This window comes from Pinus tabuliformis, chromosome 7 (genome assembly GCF_031772625.1).
Source record: "Pinus tabuliformis cultivar Carrire ecotype Pingquan chromosome 7, CPIR1, whole genome shotgun sequence".
Lineage (NCBI taxonomy): Eukaryota > Viridiplantae > Streptophyta > Pinopsida > Pinales > Pinaceae > Pinus > Pinus tabuliformis.
This window is the reverse complement of record NC_142293.1, coordinates 1,712,024,971-1,712,044,725: the sequence shown is the minus strand read 5'-3', so window position 1 is coordinate 1,712,044,725 and position 19,755 is coordinate 1,712,024,971. Positions and strand designations below refer to the sequence as shown.

Here is a 19,755-nt window from a genome sequence, read left to right as displayed (position 1 = left end):
GGATCAACCTCTGGAACAGAATAAGACAAGGGGCCCCATGGCTCCTCATCATCATCATCTCCAACTGCAACTGTAAAAGTGGTACCACTAGCAGGCTGTGCAGTAGCTGCAAGCCGAGACAGACGAGATATGCGCTTTTGTCGTGGCTCCACAGAAGAAGCGCCTGCAACTGGAGTACTTGGGGCTGGCCCTAGGGCTGGTACAAGTAGATCAGGATCTGCATTCAACTAAACATTATGTTCTAGTGATGCCTCCACCTGTAAATCCAAATCAAGATCCTCATCAGAATCAAACTCTGCTGGATGACTCTCCACTACCAAATCTAATGTTGGATCAATGTCTTCTAATGTAATATCCCTTATCTGGAATATTCCTCAAACACAAGCAAACTCCAACCAGAGATGGACTGGGAGGGCATTTACCAGATATGTCGCCTCTGAAAAGAGGACGAGATCCGGAGGCTACCTGGCCCTTTCCAGACTCTGTCTAAGAGTATAGGAGAAAACACACAAGTGGTATAATAGCCGAGAAGCTCAAGAGATAAAAATAACAATGGTGCAACATATAACAATATAACCATAAGCAGATACTCAAGAAATGCAGAGAGAAATGCTAAGCCATTTTATTATACTGAGTAATAGAATGAGTACAGGAGGTGATCAGAAAGATGGCACCTCGACTTGCACAAGGCAAGTGAAGAAATACACTCATAATAGCAAAGGAATGACCCCTCTCTGAACTGCGTCCAAACTGCTGGAGAACTGCCGTAGAACTGTCGTGCTGCTGTTGCTGCTAGAAATCAAATAAGGATTTGGAGCTGCTCCCCTCCTCAGAAAAGGCTGAAACTCTGGAATCGGACTCTACTCAAGAAACCCAGAAAAGCCCAGAAAGCTTTTCTGAAATGGCCGACCCCCGGAAATCACCCCCTTGGGGGTTCTGCGCAGTCCCTCAATGCTCTGCGCTGCCACTAAATGAAACCCTCCAAAAATCTGCCTGAAACCTCTGCCAAAACTCTCCAATATGCAAGGGCTGATCCCCTGCTCTATCTCTCAGCACAAATCCTACTACAAACCCACAGCCCAGAACTCCTGCTAGAAAGAACTGCGTCACCCCTCTCAGTGCTGCGCAGTCCTCCAAAACGCTGATGAAACTGCTGTTGAAATGCTGATGAAACAACCACTGAAATGCTGATGGAAATGCCTTGCCCGAGCAGGCACTCAAAGTCCCTCGGGCTAAGGGTGAGATCTCCGAACGGATACACTCAATGCACTAAATAGTGCTACAGACTAGCTAAATAGCCAGCGTGCTCTAAATCGAAATGACTATCACAAATGCTCATAACTGAATGATCAAAATGAGGGGGCTCCTCTCTCCTTTATAGCCTTTGCCTCTCTCAATCCTAAGGCTCACCTCCTCCTACGTGATTCCTCTCTTGCCACGTGTTTCTTCCCTCCTGCGCAGTCCCTCCATGTGTCGGCGTGGGCTCCATTTCTGCATCCCCCTTTGGCCCCCTTGGCTCTCCTTTAAGTCACAACGTTGTGCTATTAGGAAGTGACTTTTTATTCTAAAAGTGATATATGTCCCCCTTCCTCACTTTTTTATTTACAAATAACTATAGAAGGCAAAAATTGAACAAAATCGAATATTCCAATTAGCCATAGCTAATTAGGAATATTACATCCAACACAATGGGATCTGAATCAGGTCTTTTGTTCAACAATTGGTTTCGTCTGAGCCGGAGATTGTATTGGACATAGACTAGATCATTTAACTGTTTTTGATCCAAACTATTTCTCTTCTTTGTGTGAATTCCCTCAAAGATAGACCAATTGCACTCACACCCAGTAGCACTGCAAGTTTGACTGAAAATATGAATTGCAAACCTCTGTAATTCAGGACAATGACTACCAAAAGCCTCCCACCATTGTGCTGCAAAAACATAGGAGTGTAATGAGTTAGCTCAACAAAATTACAAATTATATCCAACTTTCAAATTATAAACGATTGAACGAAATAAGTATTAAGAATTTGAAAATTGAAATTTTTGTTTACCTGGCTCATCTGCTTCCCTTGCAATCTTTGCTAGTTTCTTCCCAAAGGTACCTGAGGCATTGTTGAAGGTTGTGGCTTGTCGGTGTATCTCCAGCTGACCACACTCCAATGGGATCATGCGATCAATGCAGTCAATCAATCCATCTCTAAACTCCCCCTTCAAAGCTCCTGTTGCCTTAGCTTTATAATGATACCGTGGGTTCAAAAAATACCCAACTGCATGTATAGGGCGATGGAGTTGATTGTTCCATATTTCATCAATGATTGCCCAAATGGGCCCATACTTAGCCACTTTATCTTTGTATGCCCTCTTTATTTGCTCCTTTGCTTGATCCATAGCCTCATAAATGAATCCCATAGCCAATCTTTCCCCATCCACCAACCGCAACACCTTAACCAGTGGTTCAGCAAGCTTCACAATCTCTATTGCCTTTCTCCAAAATATTTCTTCATTAACTCTCTTTTTCAATTCTTTGCTTTCCATTTTGTGAGACCACTAGCTTTGATTCCATTCTTCACTGGAAAAAATCTTTTGCAAGTTTCTATGTTGTGAAAGCATAGATTGCAATGTCAAAAAATGAGTAGCAAATCTAGTGATGGCAGGCCTAATAATATCTCTGCCCCCTATGTGTTTCCTCATCAGGCTCAAAATCCATGAATGATTGTAGATAAATTTTGTTATCCTTTTGGCATGATCTACAGTGTTTTTGACCCAATCTAATTTGCCAATATCCTCAAGCATGAGGTCTATGCAATGTGTAGCACATGGGGTCCAAAAGATGGTTCTGTTTTTTTCTTCTAATAGTTTACCAGCAAGAACATAGTTAGAGGCATTATCTGTGATGACTTGAACAACATTAGCCACCCCCACCTCCTCAACAACCTCATCCAACAGCTGAAACAATAATTGTCCATCTTTTACCTTATCAGATGCATCAACTGATTTTAGAAACATGGTTCCCTGTGGGCAGAAGATAAGAAAGTTTATGATGGTACGGTTTCTTTGATCAGTCCATCCATCTGACATGATGGTACATCCTGTTCTTACCCATGAGTCCTTGAAATCTTTCAAATACTCATTAATGGAGGCAATTTCTTTCTGCAAACGATACCCCCTTAGCTCATGCATAGTAGGGCCTTTGAAGCCTTTTCTAGCAGCATGTATGGCATCAAACATAGGCTCATAATATGGTGAACGGGAAGCATTGAAGGGGATATCAGCATCATACCACCATCGAGCTATGTAATCACAAGCAGTCTCCCTCAATTCTTTCTTCCAATGGTCATCTAAAGTGGGTTGCAAATGACTTCTACTAGCTTGAAAACCATGTGCATTTGATGGGGAGGAGGGAGTGAAATAACTTTTGATATTCATATCACCCTTTTTCATTTTACCCTTTCCCTTTTCTTGAATAGACTCAAAAGAGAGAGGAACATATTGAAAGGGGTTGGATGCATCAGTACAAGGGATAGAGGAAGAACGCTCAAAATCAAAGTGGGGGTTGGTAGCCAGCATTTTTTGTATATTCCTCTTCCTCTCAATTTCAACCTCTAACTCTTTTTGCCTAGCCTTGTCTTCTTTAAACTTCTCAAAGCTGACTAACAAGTCCTTCCTAATCTCCCCAATTTCTGGTGAGGTACATGGAGTAATTTGGCCTCTATCCCTGCCAAGTGTTGTTTTAGCCTATTTATGCCCCCAGGACCTTCCTTAATTTTCCTATGGAAAAATTTGCAATGCATTTGACTATCAACCATGTCAACATATGCCTAAGCAACATCTTTCACTCTAGGTGCCATTTTTTGACTTGGAAATGAAAGAAAAAATTTGAAAATGAAAACAAAAAAAAAGCATTGATTCAATGTTCATTTCTTTCACAAAAAACACTCTTTAGGATTTCCAGATTTGCACATAAAATTTAATAAGCAAAAACAGATTTTTACAAGTGAAAAAAAATACCTCCAGGCACAAACTGCCTCCTCAAGCTTGCTCCAAGAAACCAACTCCTCAATGGAAAATGTTGCTCCAAATGGCTGCCCAAGAAGCTCCTCACTCCAGCTACAATGCTTGCCCAAGACTCCTCACTGTTGCTCCAAAAACAAACTCAACAACTCCTCACAAACTCTCACTGAAATTCTCACTCAAATGCATGAGATGGCTGTGAGAAAATGAGAGGGGTTGGGTGGGTTAAATAGGGTTTAGGAGAGGGGAATGGACCCCAAAGACAAAATAGACAAAACAAATTCAGGTTTGGAGTCCCCCAAAAAAACAAATTTAAAAAAATTTCACTGATTTATGGGTTTCTGGGCCGCTGTTTCTAACTCTACCAAGATGGCCGGGTTAATATCGAGTCAGTCAAGTTGTTAGATAACTCGGCCGACCGAACCGTTTCCAAGGCCAAGTCGAAGTTTGTAGGCCTGGCTCAGACCAACTTGACCGAGTCGGTTCCGAGCCAACCGGTTTTGAAAACAAAGCACCCAGCAGAATTCCAGCTGATTCGGCACAAGATTGGCTAACCCCAACTATTTTTGCGCTGACTCTGTATCAGCACTGCATCACATTCTCTGCCCTTTGCGTCAACTCTCCCAACTATTCTGGCAATTCTGGATTCTACGTGACAGGGAACTTTTCTATGTCATCTCTCCTGGCTACTGTGTTGCCTTTGCGTCAACTCTCCCGATTGTTCCGGAAGTTCTGGCAGTTCCCGGCAATTTCAAGTGTTCCAATAGTTCTGGATTCTGCATGACAGGCAACTTTTCTGCGTCAGCTCTCCCAGCTACTGTGTTTCCTCTTTGCAAGCTCTCTTTGCCTCTCTGTTCTGTATTTTCCGGAAAGTCCTCTCAGATTCTCTCTGCCCCTCAGCTGCAAGATCTCCCCAATCAATTTTCCTCCTAAGAACTTCTCACCTCAGAAAATCAATTTCCTCAATCTCTCTGTGTGTTTTCAAATGAACCCCAAGCCTCCATTTTATACTTTTCCTGTTGAGTCTTCAACGACCGAGATTAAGTCTCTAATCAACGGCTAAGATTAAAACATGACTTGATCCGCCTTCTAGATCATTCTCACCCATATTTTGATTAATACCCATTTATATTTTAATTTCCCTAAGTTTAGACTTATGAACTCCATTAAAAATATTAATTATTTTAATAAAATACAATCCAGGTGGAATTTCACAAAACGGTTTTTGTGTTCTTTAGAACTCATGTGCCTTAGCCTCTCCACCAATTTTCAGGGCTAGAGCAATTCCGATGCTACTAAAAACTAACACTCCTTCTTAGCGAGGAAAGTGCTCTAGCATAAATGTCCACCTGCATGCTGCTTTGTTTCTGAAACACCTTCTTTCTGCATTGTTGTTGCGACCAACACTGTGTTGTTGCTGCTATTGTACTGCTGCCCATGACACTGCCACTGCCACTGTTGCATCTGTACTACAACTCCCTCTCAAACGCTGCATCTACTATGCTGCTAGCACTACCACTACTAACAATGCATCTGTACTGCAACTCAGTTGTTGAGAGAAGAAACTGAAAAACATCCAAAATTAGTTGAACTTAACTGTGTTCAACTTTCAACATAATACAATGAATGTTGGAATCTGACTATTGTTGATTCTGACCCTTTGAATCTTCTGTGTTGCTGTTGACCCCTGCATTGTGCCAATTGCACTGCTGCGAACCTTGCTCTGCCCTATCAGTCTCAGGTACCTAGCTACTGCATCTATCCTCCAAACACTCCACAACATCATCTAACACTAAGTCCATCTCGCTACTGCTGAATCTTGGGCCCCGGTAGCAAGGAATTGGTCCAAGAGGTGGAATCCTCAAGGATCCTGCCCACATGTAGTCCTCCCAACTACAGCTCAATATCACCCCATCTCCCTCCTGGAGATGCGTGGGCACTCATGGCATACTCTTCCTCGTCTATCTTCGCAGACGCAACCTTTGGATCATGCTTCTCGTCCTTATCCTTTTGCTTCAAAGGACACTGAGATGCAAAGTGACCCATGTCGCCACATCTGAAACATTTTACCTTTGAAATGTCCTCCTTTCGCTTTGGCCTCTGCTGTCCCTTCGATGCTAGAGCTGCATTTTCCTCCTCCTCCTTCGTGTTTGTGCCACTCCCACTGCTGCCACTGAGGTTGACCTTCACTAAGTCCTCCTTAACTCCTCTTGTTGAAGAGCCGCCCACATCTCCTCCCATGAAGGTGGTTTTTCCCTGCCCAATATGCTTTGGATGAAAACCTGCCATTAATCCGAGACTCTATTCAGGGCCATCCTCACCATCACGGTTGGCTGAGGAGTGGACCCCACTTAGCAAGCTGATCTCTAATGTCCTAAGGATGTTGAAGATAGAGGTTCACCCCTTCTCCTTCCTGCATCAAATTCCGTTGCAGCTTCTACTCTAGATACATCTTCCACTGTTCATGAGAGCCTTTATACAGAGAACACAAGGCTTCCCACATCTCTCGAGTTATATCCTTGCCCTGCAAGTGTTAGACCACATGATCTCGAACTCCATCGAGAATGAGCCTCTTTGCCTTCCCCTGCTCGGCCTTGGACTTCTTTTGATCGTTGTCAGCAGGAACAACTACAACACTTTTGACATATGCCTCGAGATCATATTCCTCTAGAACAACTAAGATTCTGGTTTTCCATATGACATAGTTGGAAGCTCCTTCCAACTTGTCGTGATCTCTGAGCCCATGCGATGCCATCTCACCCAACTGTCGAACTGACTCCTCTAGTCACTGCTTAGCACTACTCAGCTGCTCAACAAGTGAGAAATTTGAACTTTTTGACAGAAAGTTCTCTGAGGAGAAAATTCCTCTTCTACGTGTCTTCGTTCTTTTCCAGAGGATTTTTGCCCTGGCAGAAACTGTGCCCTTCAATCACTGCGCTGAGGCTCTCTGTCACTCCCTCTGCCTCTGCAAACTCACGAATCGTACCTCTCTGTCATCTCACTCAAAGAGAGATTTCCTTAGATCTACTTCCGACAAGGACTGTGCAATCTCTTAAAGGGGATTCAAATTGCTGCGAAGTGCAGCTTTCAGCCTCACTACTCAGCACTAGATCTACTCTTCCTGTTTCAAAATCAATGCTCTGATACCATGTGAAAATTCCTACACTCTGAAGGAACCCCGACTGCAGCAAATCTAAATCTACTTCACCTACTTGATCTCTTAAATGACATTCATCAAGTTATTCTATTAAATATTGAAGCAAATTACTTCTGCAACCTACATTAATTAAATATTTGATCTCATGAAATAGAAAATAGAGTAAAGAACAAGATACATAGGACACTTATTTTTGGACACAATAGTCCCTGGAAAAACCCAATGCATGAAAAATAATGCAACAGTACTGAGGGTTTATTATTATGCAGGATAAATATATGAATACAAATCTAGGATGCTCATCTAGCAATCCTTTACAGAGAAAATACTGGCGGAAAATCTAAGTGACTTTTACCTCACTTCACCCAGCAGAATTTTGGCTGCTAACCCCGACTATTTTTGCGTTGGCTTTGCATCATCCCTGCGTCACCTTCTCTGCCCTTTGCGTCAGCTCTCCCGGTTGTTCTGACAATTTCTGGCAGTTCTGGATTCTGCGTTACAGGCAGCTTCTCTACGTCAGGTCTCCCAGCTACTGCATTGCCTCTGCGTCAGCTCTCCTGGCTATTCCAGCAGTTCCCGACAATTTCGGTTGTTCTGACAGTTCTGGATTCTGCATGACAGGCAGATTTTCTGCCTCAGTTCTCCCGGCTAATGCGCTGCCTCTCTGCAAGCTCTCTCTGATTCTCTGTTCTGTATTTTCCGGAAAGTTCTTCTCCCAGATTCTCTTTGCCTCTCAGCTGCAACATCTCCCCAACCGATTTTCCTCCTGAGAACTTCTCACCTCAAAAAATCGATTTCCTCAATCTGTGTGTGTATGTGTTTCCAAATGAACCCCAAGCCTCCATTTTATACTTTTCCTGTTCAGTCTTCAACGACCGAGATTAAGCCTCTAATCAATGGCTAAGATTAAAACATAACTTGATCCACCTCCTAGATCGCTCTCACCTATATTTTGATTAATACCTATTAATATTTTAATTTCCCTAAGTTTAGACTTAAGAACTCCATTAAAAATATTAATTATTTTAATAAAATACAATCTGGGTGGAATTTCACATAACGGTTTCTGGGTTCTTTAGAAGTCATGTTCCTTAGCCTCTGCACCAATTTTCAAGGCTAGAGCACTTCTGATGCTACCAAAAAATAACGCAAATGATAAACATCTAATATCTTGATCAGGCTTTTTGAAAAACAAAGTGGGAAGGTGACTTTGGCCTAGCTCAAATCTTAGCAGACATTTTTCTCATGCTCATTAATAAAAAATATGGCATATTCATATGCACTTGCCCAAAAATGTGTGCGAGAAACTTAAAATGGTACATACCCATTCTGTGGTAACGCCCTACGCTAGTGAAACACCTTTGAATGACATTCAGGGTCTCGTTCTAGTCAGTTTTGAGCCAACAGCTCTACACACCTAACCGCTAGGGTTTATCTTTGTGTTCATCCTTGAGAAAAAACGAAATATTGATACCTGACAAGGTTTAATTAATAAACCATCGGTCCCCATCGACCGATAGGCCTGTAGCCTCTGGAATTGTTTCCTCTGTGATTGGGAAGGAAATGTTAACGATGCTAACATTTTGTCCATCAAACCCCTCTACAAAAGATTGAGCCACTCCATTATGATAACCATCACACTTGAAACAAAACTCCTCCTAGCCTGCTCATCGAAATTTTTCCCGGAGTTCCAAGATGGCTTCAAGGATTTCAGGGCCTTCCGTCTCTCCCTTATGCAAACGATCGCCTTTCCCCATGATTGCTAACAATACGCAACAAAATTTGTGGAGTACGCTAAAATAGTGGCGCTGATCTTTGGAACAAAAGAAAAGTGCATGAACCTTATCCTTTGTTGTGAAGGACCCGATTTGTTGATTGTTCAGTTGGAATGATAACGAATTATTCGCCTTATGCCTTAATCATCACATTTGTTGCTCACTTGTAACAAATTCATGATGATTAGACGTTGTAACTTAGGAGAAGACCATATCAACTGTCAACCCAGTACCCCGCATCAATCACTAAATTATGTCACTCACATTCGCTTTGTCAGTGCTAATTGTCGCTGGATAATAGGTTGTGCTAATCATTAATTTGGCAGCGCTATTTGATTTATCAATGCTTCCCTTTATTTATTTTTTGAACTAGTGCTGACAAATTAATTGACAGTGCTTTCAAATTTTTAAAGAAAAAACTTTAAACAACTATTCCAAGTTCTTGAAACTTTAATCTTGAATCTCAAACTGTGATAATAGACCGCAAACCATAGAAGGTTGATCTCTCTTTCCTGGTGCAAATTTTTCCTTGAAGATTAATTTCTTGAGGCTTGTCTTTAATCTTTGAGCCTCTGTGAATTTTTTGACGTCTAGCAACTCGAGCGAGGATTCTTCAAGGAATTTCGTTTCGGGAACTTAAACATCTGACCTGCGAAAATATTTTTTATCTTGGACATTAAGGGATAAAGTGAATTCCTTTGAGAAATTATCAAGGTTAAATTTTTGAAGAGATTAAGCATTTTAACGCTTGGGAATTTTAAGATTAAATTTTTGGAAGATCGATAGCCTAAAGTTTTAAATTTGAAGGCTTCTATTTCTTTTCCTTTGGACATTTGGGCACTTTGAACAAAATATATTTCGGTAAAAGAGCTTATTACTTCAATTTTTTATAAAGATATTATTAAAAAATTTCCCTCATTAATACTTTGAGGAAGGGGTGTTTAAAATTTTCATTTTTTAAACCCCCCTTAAAGGTTTCATAACCCTCATCAAGCTTGGGTGTAATTATTTTGGAGCCGATTTTAACTTTAGGAAAATCATTTCCCTTTTTTAATCATTATAAAAATGTTTTCTCATTGATATCTTGGGTAAAAGGGGAATTCATCAGGAGAGGAAATTTCATTATAAAACATTACTATGTCATTTTAAATTTCCTCTTTTCCATATTGACAAAGGGTATTTGCTTTTGAAGATTATTATTTTGCAAGCCCTCCTTGGGGATAATAAACCCCTTCATTTGTCTAAGGGAGTCCTTCGTAATTTTAATAAAATCATTTTCAAGAGGGAGCTTGAAGCCTCCACCCCTTGATATCCTTATCTCCTTTCTGGAGGAGCCATTTCGTTGAGTGTGTGATTAACTTTCTTGCATTCGTCCTAGATTCAATTGCATGGCATCATTCACTTCATTGCATTTCCTAAGTTGCTTGTCTTATTTCAACTTATGATCTAAAGTAACTTTTGAAATCATTGTTAGCAATCTCATTTACTAAATTATAAGTGTGATGTGCCTTTAATTTCTTGCTTGTTCATCTGTCTAAACAAGTGAGAACATCTAAATAATCACACTATTAATCTAATGAATTTGAGTTATTTTTCTATAACAATCCTAATCACCTAATTGTTTCATTGGGTAGTTCTTGTTGCTTCTTTTGATCATTCTTAATAACTTGTAATCTTGTGCCCTTTGCCATGTTTATCTATTTGGTGATTTCAAGCGTATTGGTTTTCCAGTTTCCTTGAAGCAATATTGGATATCATTGTCATCTCAGTGAAGCAATTGCATTTGTTATCACACCTAGTTTAGTTGTGCATTTCATCTGTCTAACTAACATCTTTTCTTGCAACATTGTTATTTTGTAATTTGAAGTATTTATTTCTTAGCAAGTACTTTCATGTACATTGAGCATTATTGAAGGCACTGGTCTACCTTTTATATATCTTGAATCTGCCTTGTTGATCTTAATTATATTTATCTGAAAACCTATTGCTCATAAACATTTTAACTTTCTCTAATCAATAATCAAGTTACACTAATAATAATTGCCTTGCTATAAATATCCTAGGACTTGTTGTTCCAACAGGTTTTCCCTTTCATCATCACCTTTAGGGACTACCCTGTTTGACTTAGCTAGGAGAGAGTCTCAATGGAATGAGTAGGGATCAGAGTGACAACCAGTACTCTGAGCATTGTGCCTTAGGTGTACACTTTAGGCGACAACAAGGGGCATACTTCTTGACCCCATAAGCCTAGTGGAAATAAGGCACTTGTAATCTCCCAACAACTAACCAAAAATCCATAAAATATAAATCTTTTATTTTTTGTTTGTTTAGAAAGAAATTTAACATTGAAAAATCAAAGAAAAATCTTAATTTGGATTTCTTTCCTTGTCTAGTGCATAAATCATTGATTATTTTGTTTTGTTGACTAGTTTTTTCAAGGGTTTGTGCTTAATTGTCTATCTCTAACCCTAAAAAAGGAAACTTGACCCTACAGAATTGTGCTTCGAGGATTTATCTAATGTTTTTTGGGCTGATTTAAGGCTTTCTCAAATCTTGAAAATACATTAACAACAATAAAAGTCAGATTAGGAGAAACCCTAATGCTAGGGTTTGGTGCTCAAAGGCTCATATTTACTTGGTTTATATTTAATTCTAGATTATTTTTACAGTTTATCTTACATATATAGTGGTGAAATTAATCCCCCCAGGGCTAATAATTGTTTATCTTTCTTTTTTAGATTTTTAGTAAATTCTAGTGCTAATGTTGGAAACTCTAAGAGGCATTCACCATACTTTTTTCAAGTTCTTATTTATTTCATTGTTATACATATGTAGAACATGATTCTAACATTTGTTGGGTTGTTATTTCCTTATATGTCTGTTTCCCGAGTGAAGTTGTCCAAGATGTTTTGTTCTCAAGTGCATATTCTCTTTCTTGGATGGCTCTCTCCTCACCTCAAATCTGAAATTTCTTGAGTTATTTAACCAAAAAAACGGATTTAGAAGTTGTGGAGCACCTTAAGCTTCCTTGTTCTAGAGTACAATCAATTGTTAATCAAAGCACATGTTGAACCATTGATTTTTGCAAATTGATTTCACTCTTTCTGCCCTAAAGTAGCTTAAAAGTGGTGCATACTTCATTGAGGTTTCATTTGTAGAGTGTTAATTATTTAATTGCAAATTTGCAGTTATTTACACTGTTTATATTTCATATCAGATTTTATGCTCGCATCTAGTAGCTGCTAACCCTCTTACGTGGTGGATAATTGGTGGTTTATGTTGTTGTTTCTAGCTTCTTTTCCTTGAAGCATTTAATCACTTATTGGAATGCTTGTGAATTTAATTGTTATACATATTTTGGATTTATTGAAGTAAATTATAAGATTGCATGGTAATTAATTTACTAAGATGTTTGTTTAATCAAATAGGGATACTCGCCTTGGCTTCTAGGAGTTAGCTGAAAGTGAAGGGAAAATTTCACTGAAGTTATAGTGGTGCATTTCCCATCTTGTTGGCCCAAGTTAACAATTGTGTTAGGACTTCTCACTAGGGTGCAAGTTTAGGCAGTAACAGGGCCTTGGAAACAAAATATGGGTAAAAGTAGTGACAGAAAAAATAAACAAGTGTATCTTTCAATTAATTCAAGCAAGAAGATCCCACTAATGGAAGGGCCCTGGAAACAAAGCATGGTGGAAGCAATAATGATGGAAAAAATAAAATAAGTGTATGCTTCCATTCATCCAAGCAAGAAGATCCCACTCCCATTGCCATGCCTGATCAGTTCTATGAACCCCATTGATTGATTCAGATAGTGTGAAAATGGACTAAACAAGATTTCTCCATGAATGAAGGAAAGGGAAAGGGGCATATAAAAGGCCAACAATATTAAAACTAAGGGAGAAAGAGGTACAAGAAACAGAGCAAGCACATAAAGCCAATATTTATCTTGGGCACCCTTTATTGGGAAGACCAACACCCAAATAGATATCTATTTACTTGAACATGCCTTTATACCTCCATAGATATATCCCTTTTGAGCCTATGTCAATACTAGACCCCTACATCCCTATAAGGATATTTTATCAACTATGTTCCCCTGAACCATAGGACAATGTTTCTCATCGTCCATTCTCTAATCAGTACACCTACCTTTCCTTGTTATGAGAATGGGATAACCTTATATTAGAACTTATATTTGGGTATAATTTCCAAGGATAAGGGTTACTTATTTCCATTAAGGATAGGTATGGTTAAAGGATGGAGACTACTTGCTGAAATATGGATATGGACCGGTGTGTAGGCTTGCCTTGCCATCCATACCAGTCGGGGCCCTCAAGAACACTATTGAGAGAATCAAGGATTTTTCGGTAAAACCTTCCCTTCACATAGCTGAGGATATATCCTCACAGTACTTTACTGGGATTCCATTCAGATGGAATCAATGCACCTACCTTACCTTGTTAGGAGAATGGGATAACCTTACATAAGAACTTACATTTGGATATAATTTCCAAGGATAAGTTTCCATCAATGTTGCACGACTCGTACTCGTATTAGAATCATCACGCTATTGACTCGTCAACTCGTATAAGGCTCAGGAACGACACGTATAAGACTTGTCAAAATACAAAAAAAACATTAAATTATGGTAAATTTTAAGCACAAAAAGGAAACTAATGACAATTCCAATCCTTACAAGTTATAAAAATCACAATATATGCAATAATTCATAACATTGTCTCATATCTATAAAAGTACAACATAACATATTCGATTTTTGTAAGCAAAACATTTAGATACTGAATAGGAAAAGAACTCATGATTCCATGATTAAAATAAAAAATGTCAGCAAGTTCAAAATTCAAATACATGTCATAAATGATAAATGATTGTCTCATACCAATCTTTCCAGCATTTAGGATCACTGGCCATCTAAAAACCAGCAAACAAATCAATGTGAAAAGTGCCCAAAATACTTTTGGAACACTCAAAATTGTTAGTATACAAAACCCAAAAAACACCAAGTGAAATGATAGAATGAAAGATATCAATTTCTACACTATGCAACTAAGGAAAAGCCAAGGTAACTTAACTTTTTCATAGCTGATTTTATTGTTGTTAGGACAACAGCTAATTTAACCTTCAAATACTAGATTTAGCAATGAAAATCTTCAAAATCAAACCACGAGATATTGAAGAGAATTTTATGTGCAAGAAAAGAAGGAAATATCTTGGAGAAATCTTCGAAGGATTGGAGGTGAAACTTGGTGCAAGGTGGGAATGAGCTTCTTTTGTATTTGAAGATGGGTACTCCAACTGAGGAGGATCCCAAGTCTTCAAATTTTGAGGCACCTGCTATTCCTTAAGATCTTTGCCAAGAAAAATTATTAGTAGATAGGTGCCCCCTACACATGAAACCTTGAAAATAAGTCAGCCAACCGAGATGAACATATAATTTAGGATTTCGAAGTATAAGAAAAAGAAATAGACTAATCAAATAACCAAATTTGAAGAGTCTATTCTTACTGGGTGACAACACCCCTTCAAAGGCCTATTACAACAATAATAAAGCATTTTCTTCCCTCCAATTTCCCTTTCCCTCCACCTCATTTCCAAAAAAGAAAAGAAAAGAAAAAAAAAATGGCTTTTGAGGGTCAACGGGTCTTATAAGGCTCTGATGCGGGTCTTATACGGGTAGATGGGTTTAATAAAATCCCTGCCGAGTCCAGGTCTTAAGCGCGGGTTCTATGCGAGTGACCTGGCTCGCTATAGAACCCGCCAAGACCCATAGGTCTTATATGGGTGGTGCTTCACTGGTTTCCATTAAGGATAGGTATGGTTAAGGGATGGAGACTACTTGTTGAGATATGGATATGGACTGGTGGGTAGGCTTGCCTTGCCATCCATACCAGTTGGGGCCCTCATGAACACTATTGAGAGAATCAAGGATGTTTGGGTAAAACCACTTCCCTTCACATAGCTGAGGATATATCCTCACAGTACTTTACCAGGATTCCATTCCGATGGAACCTTCCCTTCACTATTGGATACACCCTTAAGCTAGTTTGAAGAACTATATTTCATTCACCTTCAGTTCCTGCCACAAAGGACCTTTACCTCTTTATGGAAAACAAAATCTTCTATACAAATTGTACTGCTGAAAATATGCTATGAAAGCAATGAACTTAACACAGCACCATCCAACTTAAATTTTATTATTATTGTTTTAAAAGAAGCAACAAAGAAACATAAAACTTGCATGTGCATGACCTGAACTACATGATGTTTAGTCGTAGAATTATTTATTGTCAATTGTGGCAAACAGTTGAGTAGATGCTTCAACCTTCTACTCCAGTTGACAAGAATTCCTTGCGGAGTAAATAATTAAAATGTAAACTCTTCGAGATCCACTACCCTGATCAGGTATTAAGCGTTGGATATACGACTACTATCAGCCTACTCAAGGACAAAACAATCACAAGATTAAATTGGCCTTTTCAAGTCAAACAACGTAATACCTACTAATAGTTTACAATCACAATTTAATCATTTCGCTATGCAGTGATAAAATACAATAAATGACAGCAATGTGCACATCTGTGATAGACACAGCAAACAGGTACAAACTACTTGACCATAATTCTATAGACATCTAGATTTTGCATTGATGCTTACATAAAGATAAATTATAAGAGAATAATGGATACATCTGTAACTGGTAATAAAGGGAATCGTTAAATTGGATGTATTCGTAATCATGCTGAAACAGTTTATTTAGCAGCATTTACTATAATTATCTCACCTGATATGCAGCAAATGGATCACCAAATATATTGAATTCTGCAAATGGATTACTGTGATAGCCGGTAAATAAGTTCCCATGATCCCCACACTGTCCTGGTGTGCAAGAAGAGCTTGCAGTCACAGGGCAGCATCCTGTAGGATTTCGTGATCTAACACCACCCCCCATTATATAAATGTGTTCCACATTCTTCTTTAACTGAGGATGTGTCATGAGAAATATTGCAAAGTTTGTGTGCGCACCAATGAGCATTACGATAGTTGGACCTGATGACAATGCTTCAAGCATCACCTCTTGTGCAGTTGGCTGTTTTAGAGGTGAATAATGCCTTTCTCCCTGAATAGACCCAACGGGTGAAACCACATATAATTAAGGCACACGGTACTAATAACTGAAAATAAAGCAATTTCAATCCAATTTCAGATCTATACAAATCTTCCCTTCTATAATGCCAAATCTCAAACTAATCAAGTATAACAGACATTTATTACTTTTTGTTGGCATATTTGAAGACACTTCTACAACAGTTATATCACTCTCAAGACACACTTGCAGCAGCTACATTTGAGGACACATATAGCAGCAATTATACTTGAAGACATTCTTTTTATCAAGGGCCAAAAGAAGAGGATCCAAGATCAGCATCTTTGTAGTAGCCATTACTCTTGAAAAAGATCATTATAGCAGTAATCTCTCTTTTGACATTATTGAAGGCTTTTGGAAAGAAACTCTTTCTCATTCATCACCCATCATTGAAAAAGTCATCATAGCAGCTTGAAGACATTATTGTAGCAGCTATCCTTGAAGACATCACTATAGCAGCCATCACTCAAGAACATCTTTGGAGACTCTTGGAAGCATCATCAACATTCTTGGAGCACTCTTATAACAGCCTACTCTCCTTTGACTAGTAAGTACTTTACTACATTCTATGTCTCAACCTCCTAGTCAAATGACATCTATCTGTAAGGAAGGCAACAAGCTTGATGGAGCCTCTAATTTCAAGGCTTGGAAAAGGAGAATTGATTTGGTTTTCACAGAAAATGAAGTCATGGATTTCATTCTAGGCAAAGTTTTATGTACCAGACAAGAACAATGCTCAAGAAGTGACCAAGTACAATAAGGGAGAAGTTAGGGCTCAAAGGATCCTCTTTGAGTCTATCAAATATCATCTTATCTCCTTTGTTTCAGATTTGTCCACATCCAAAAAAGTCTATGACAAATTGGTGAGATTATATTCTGTCAATACTACAGGTCAGAAAATCTCTTTAAGGAATCAACTTTATAGAACAAGGATATCAAAAGATGAAGATGTGGCCTCATATCTTATGAAAATCTCAAAATTGAAGGATCAACTTCAAGGGCTTGGAGAAGTCATATCTGATTCTGAATTAATCACTTCTATACTCAATGCTCTACCTCCAAATTGGAGTTGTTTTCTAAGTAGCATTTATGCAAGAAAAGGAACTCCAACATTTGAAGAACTCTGGGCACAATGTATTCTAGTAGAAGCAAGGTTAAAATCCAAGGATGACATTGAACCCAATAATAAAATACTCAAGCTTTTGCTGCTAGATCAAGGAATAAGTTTGGGAGATTTGGAAGATTTGAACCTTGTTGTAGATACAATAACAACAACAACAATCAGCCATGTGGAAACTGAGACATGTCTAAAGTGCAATGCTTTGGTTGCAATGAATATGGACATTATAAAAGAGATTATCCCAAGGATCCTAAGAACAAGAAAAATAACAAGAGGAAAGAGAAAATTGAAGCACATGTGGCAGAAGATGAAGAAGCTGAGAAGAAAATAAAGATTGAAGACAACAAGGATCTCTACTATTGAAGAAATTGACAAATACAGGTTTGCAAGCAGTTTGTTTTCATTTTTATTAGAAAATGGCAGTTAGAGTAGCTGTTACAGTTACATTTGCGTAGAAGAGTCTTTGGATTCGCAAATTATAGTCACTGAAGAAGCATATTAACATTGGAAGAAATAGAGTCTATGTAAAATTTTAGAAGGAACACGCAGTAGCAGAAGGATGGAAGTTTCTCTTGAAATTCGCAAATCTGAAGTCATGAAGGAAGCATATAGTTTAGAAAATTTTGGGTCATCAAAAGTTATCTACACATCATTCCACAATCACAAGTATTTTACTGTTACCGAAGCAGTTAGTTTCATGATGAAGATTTAGAAGCAGTCATCTAGCAAGCAAGAACTACAAGATTCACAATAGAAATAGAACAATAGCGGAGTCAAAGTCATTATGCAGCATCATAGAAGTCTCTCCAGCATGATATTTTGTTTTAAGCACCAAGTTTAGCATTTGAAGATTCAAAGGAACAAAGCAAAAGTCTATTTATTGAAAAAGAGTCTAGAAGCAAGCATAAATGAGGTTATGCTTATCACAAAGGAGGAATCTCATCATCCTATTTGAAGAAGTTTTGGTCAAAGAAGTCAATTAATTGGCAGCTTGGAAGAAGAAGTACACTTACCATGAAGGAATTTTTTATAACATCTTGCAATTCGCTCTCTCAAAAAAGGACTCATATCTTCAAAGGGAGTTGAAAGAAGAACATGATGTATTTAGATCAGAAATGTACTTGGGCAGATAAGTAATAACAAAAGCATGATATGTCTTGGTCAAATATTTGAAAGGGAAATCAAGACTCTTCTAGATGGTTGTTTGTCATATGACAGCAGAACAAATTATTGGCAGAACTTATGTTGAAACTACTATTGGTTGTTGTGGAATTTCTTTGAAATTGCCGCAACTGGAATTTATTCTCCTCACTGATTAGCAGTTTAGTTGTTATACAACAAATAATGAATAAATCACATTGCAATTCTTCACAATAAAATTATGATGTCCAAGTAAAATCAAGAACTTAGAAATACATGCACTCATAAAAATCAGCGCAACTATTTTGGATTGAAAATTTCCTGGAAAAACCCTAAAGGGATAACTAGCGACAGATGAGGGTTTTTTTATCATGCAGCAAAATAGAGAATTACAACTGCTGGCTTCCCTGGCTCAACTCCAAAAATTATATCTCAACTGGGAAAATTATTTTTCCCTCAATCCACTCAATATGACCCTCCTCTGGCAACTCACAATTGGCAATTCGTACTGCCAGGCTAGGAGTATGCATTGTTGCCTCTGGATAAATCGATCTGCCCTAGAAACCCCTCCAAGTGAGTTGTCTTGCTTGTCTTTGCCTCTAGAAACAATTCGCTAGGCCTCCTGGTGCTAGATCCAGGCACTAGCAACTGAATCGAACCTGTCTGTTGGAATTTCTAAGTCTGACACGTTAGAAACCCTTCATGCACTTTACTGATTTATTCCTACCTACTTGTTCTATTAATTAACAAGCTATTTACCATGTAAATACTAGAAATAAATACAAATGCATGCTCAACACATTACAGATCATCAACTGAAGGAAATAGAAACAAGCACACAAGTGACACCGTTGTTTTTGGACTAATGTCCCTGGAAAAACCCAATGCGGGAAAACTGATGCAGCTATCTGAGGGTTTGATTTATTAAGCAGTTTCAAAATACAATCTGGGTGCCAAATCCGGCTCACCCAATAGAGAAAAATCTCAGTAGTAGTACCTCTCTACTCGGAAGCAGATATTCTGGCTGAAACCCTGGATAAACACTCCGACAGCTCCACAACTCCAATCTGCCCCACGAAACCCCGACGTCAGCCTCTAAGGACTACGTCAGCCTCTCTGGCCCAGCGTTAGCCCAATAACCCTTGCACCAGCCTCTGGAAGCACTGCGTCAACCCTCTGACCCTATGCGTCACCCACGCTGGCCCCTCTGAGGCACTGCGCAACTCATGGTTGCCTCTACGTGAGCCCTGGCTGGCTCTGCGTGAACCCTTGGCTAGTTTTGCATCCCTCTCTCCGGCTACTGCGTTGATCCTCCCGGTGCTATCTCTGCCTCTTTACTTTTGTATTCACTGCCTCTCAGCTACAAATCTGATCACTCTCTCAACT

At 38.9% G+C, this 19,755-nt stretch overlaps 1 protein-coding gene across 2 annotated transcripts in view; it reads right to left on the bottom strand.

Moving 5' to 3' along the window:
* LOC149255173 (nucleoside hydrolase 3-like) overlaps window positions 1-19,755 on the bottom strand; it is a 386,258-nt gene that overhangs the window by 351,908 nt on the left and 14,595 nt on the right. For both annotated transcript variants that reach the window (XM_089460377.1, XM_089460376.1), the window contains exon 4: window positions 15,747-16,082. In XM_089460377.1, the coding sequence (XP_089316503.1) occupies window positions 15,747-16,082 (336 nt within the window). The remainder of the gene's footprint in view (window positions 1-15,746; window positions 16,083-19,755) is intronic.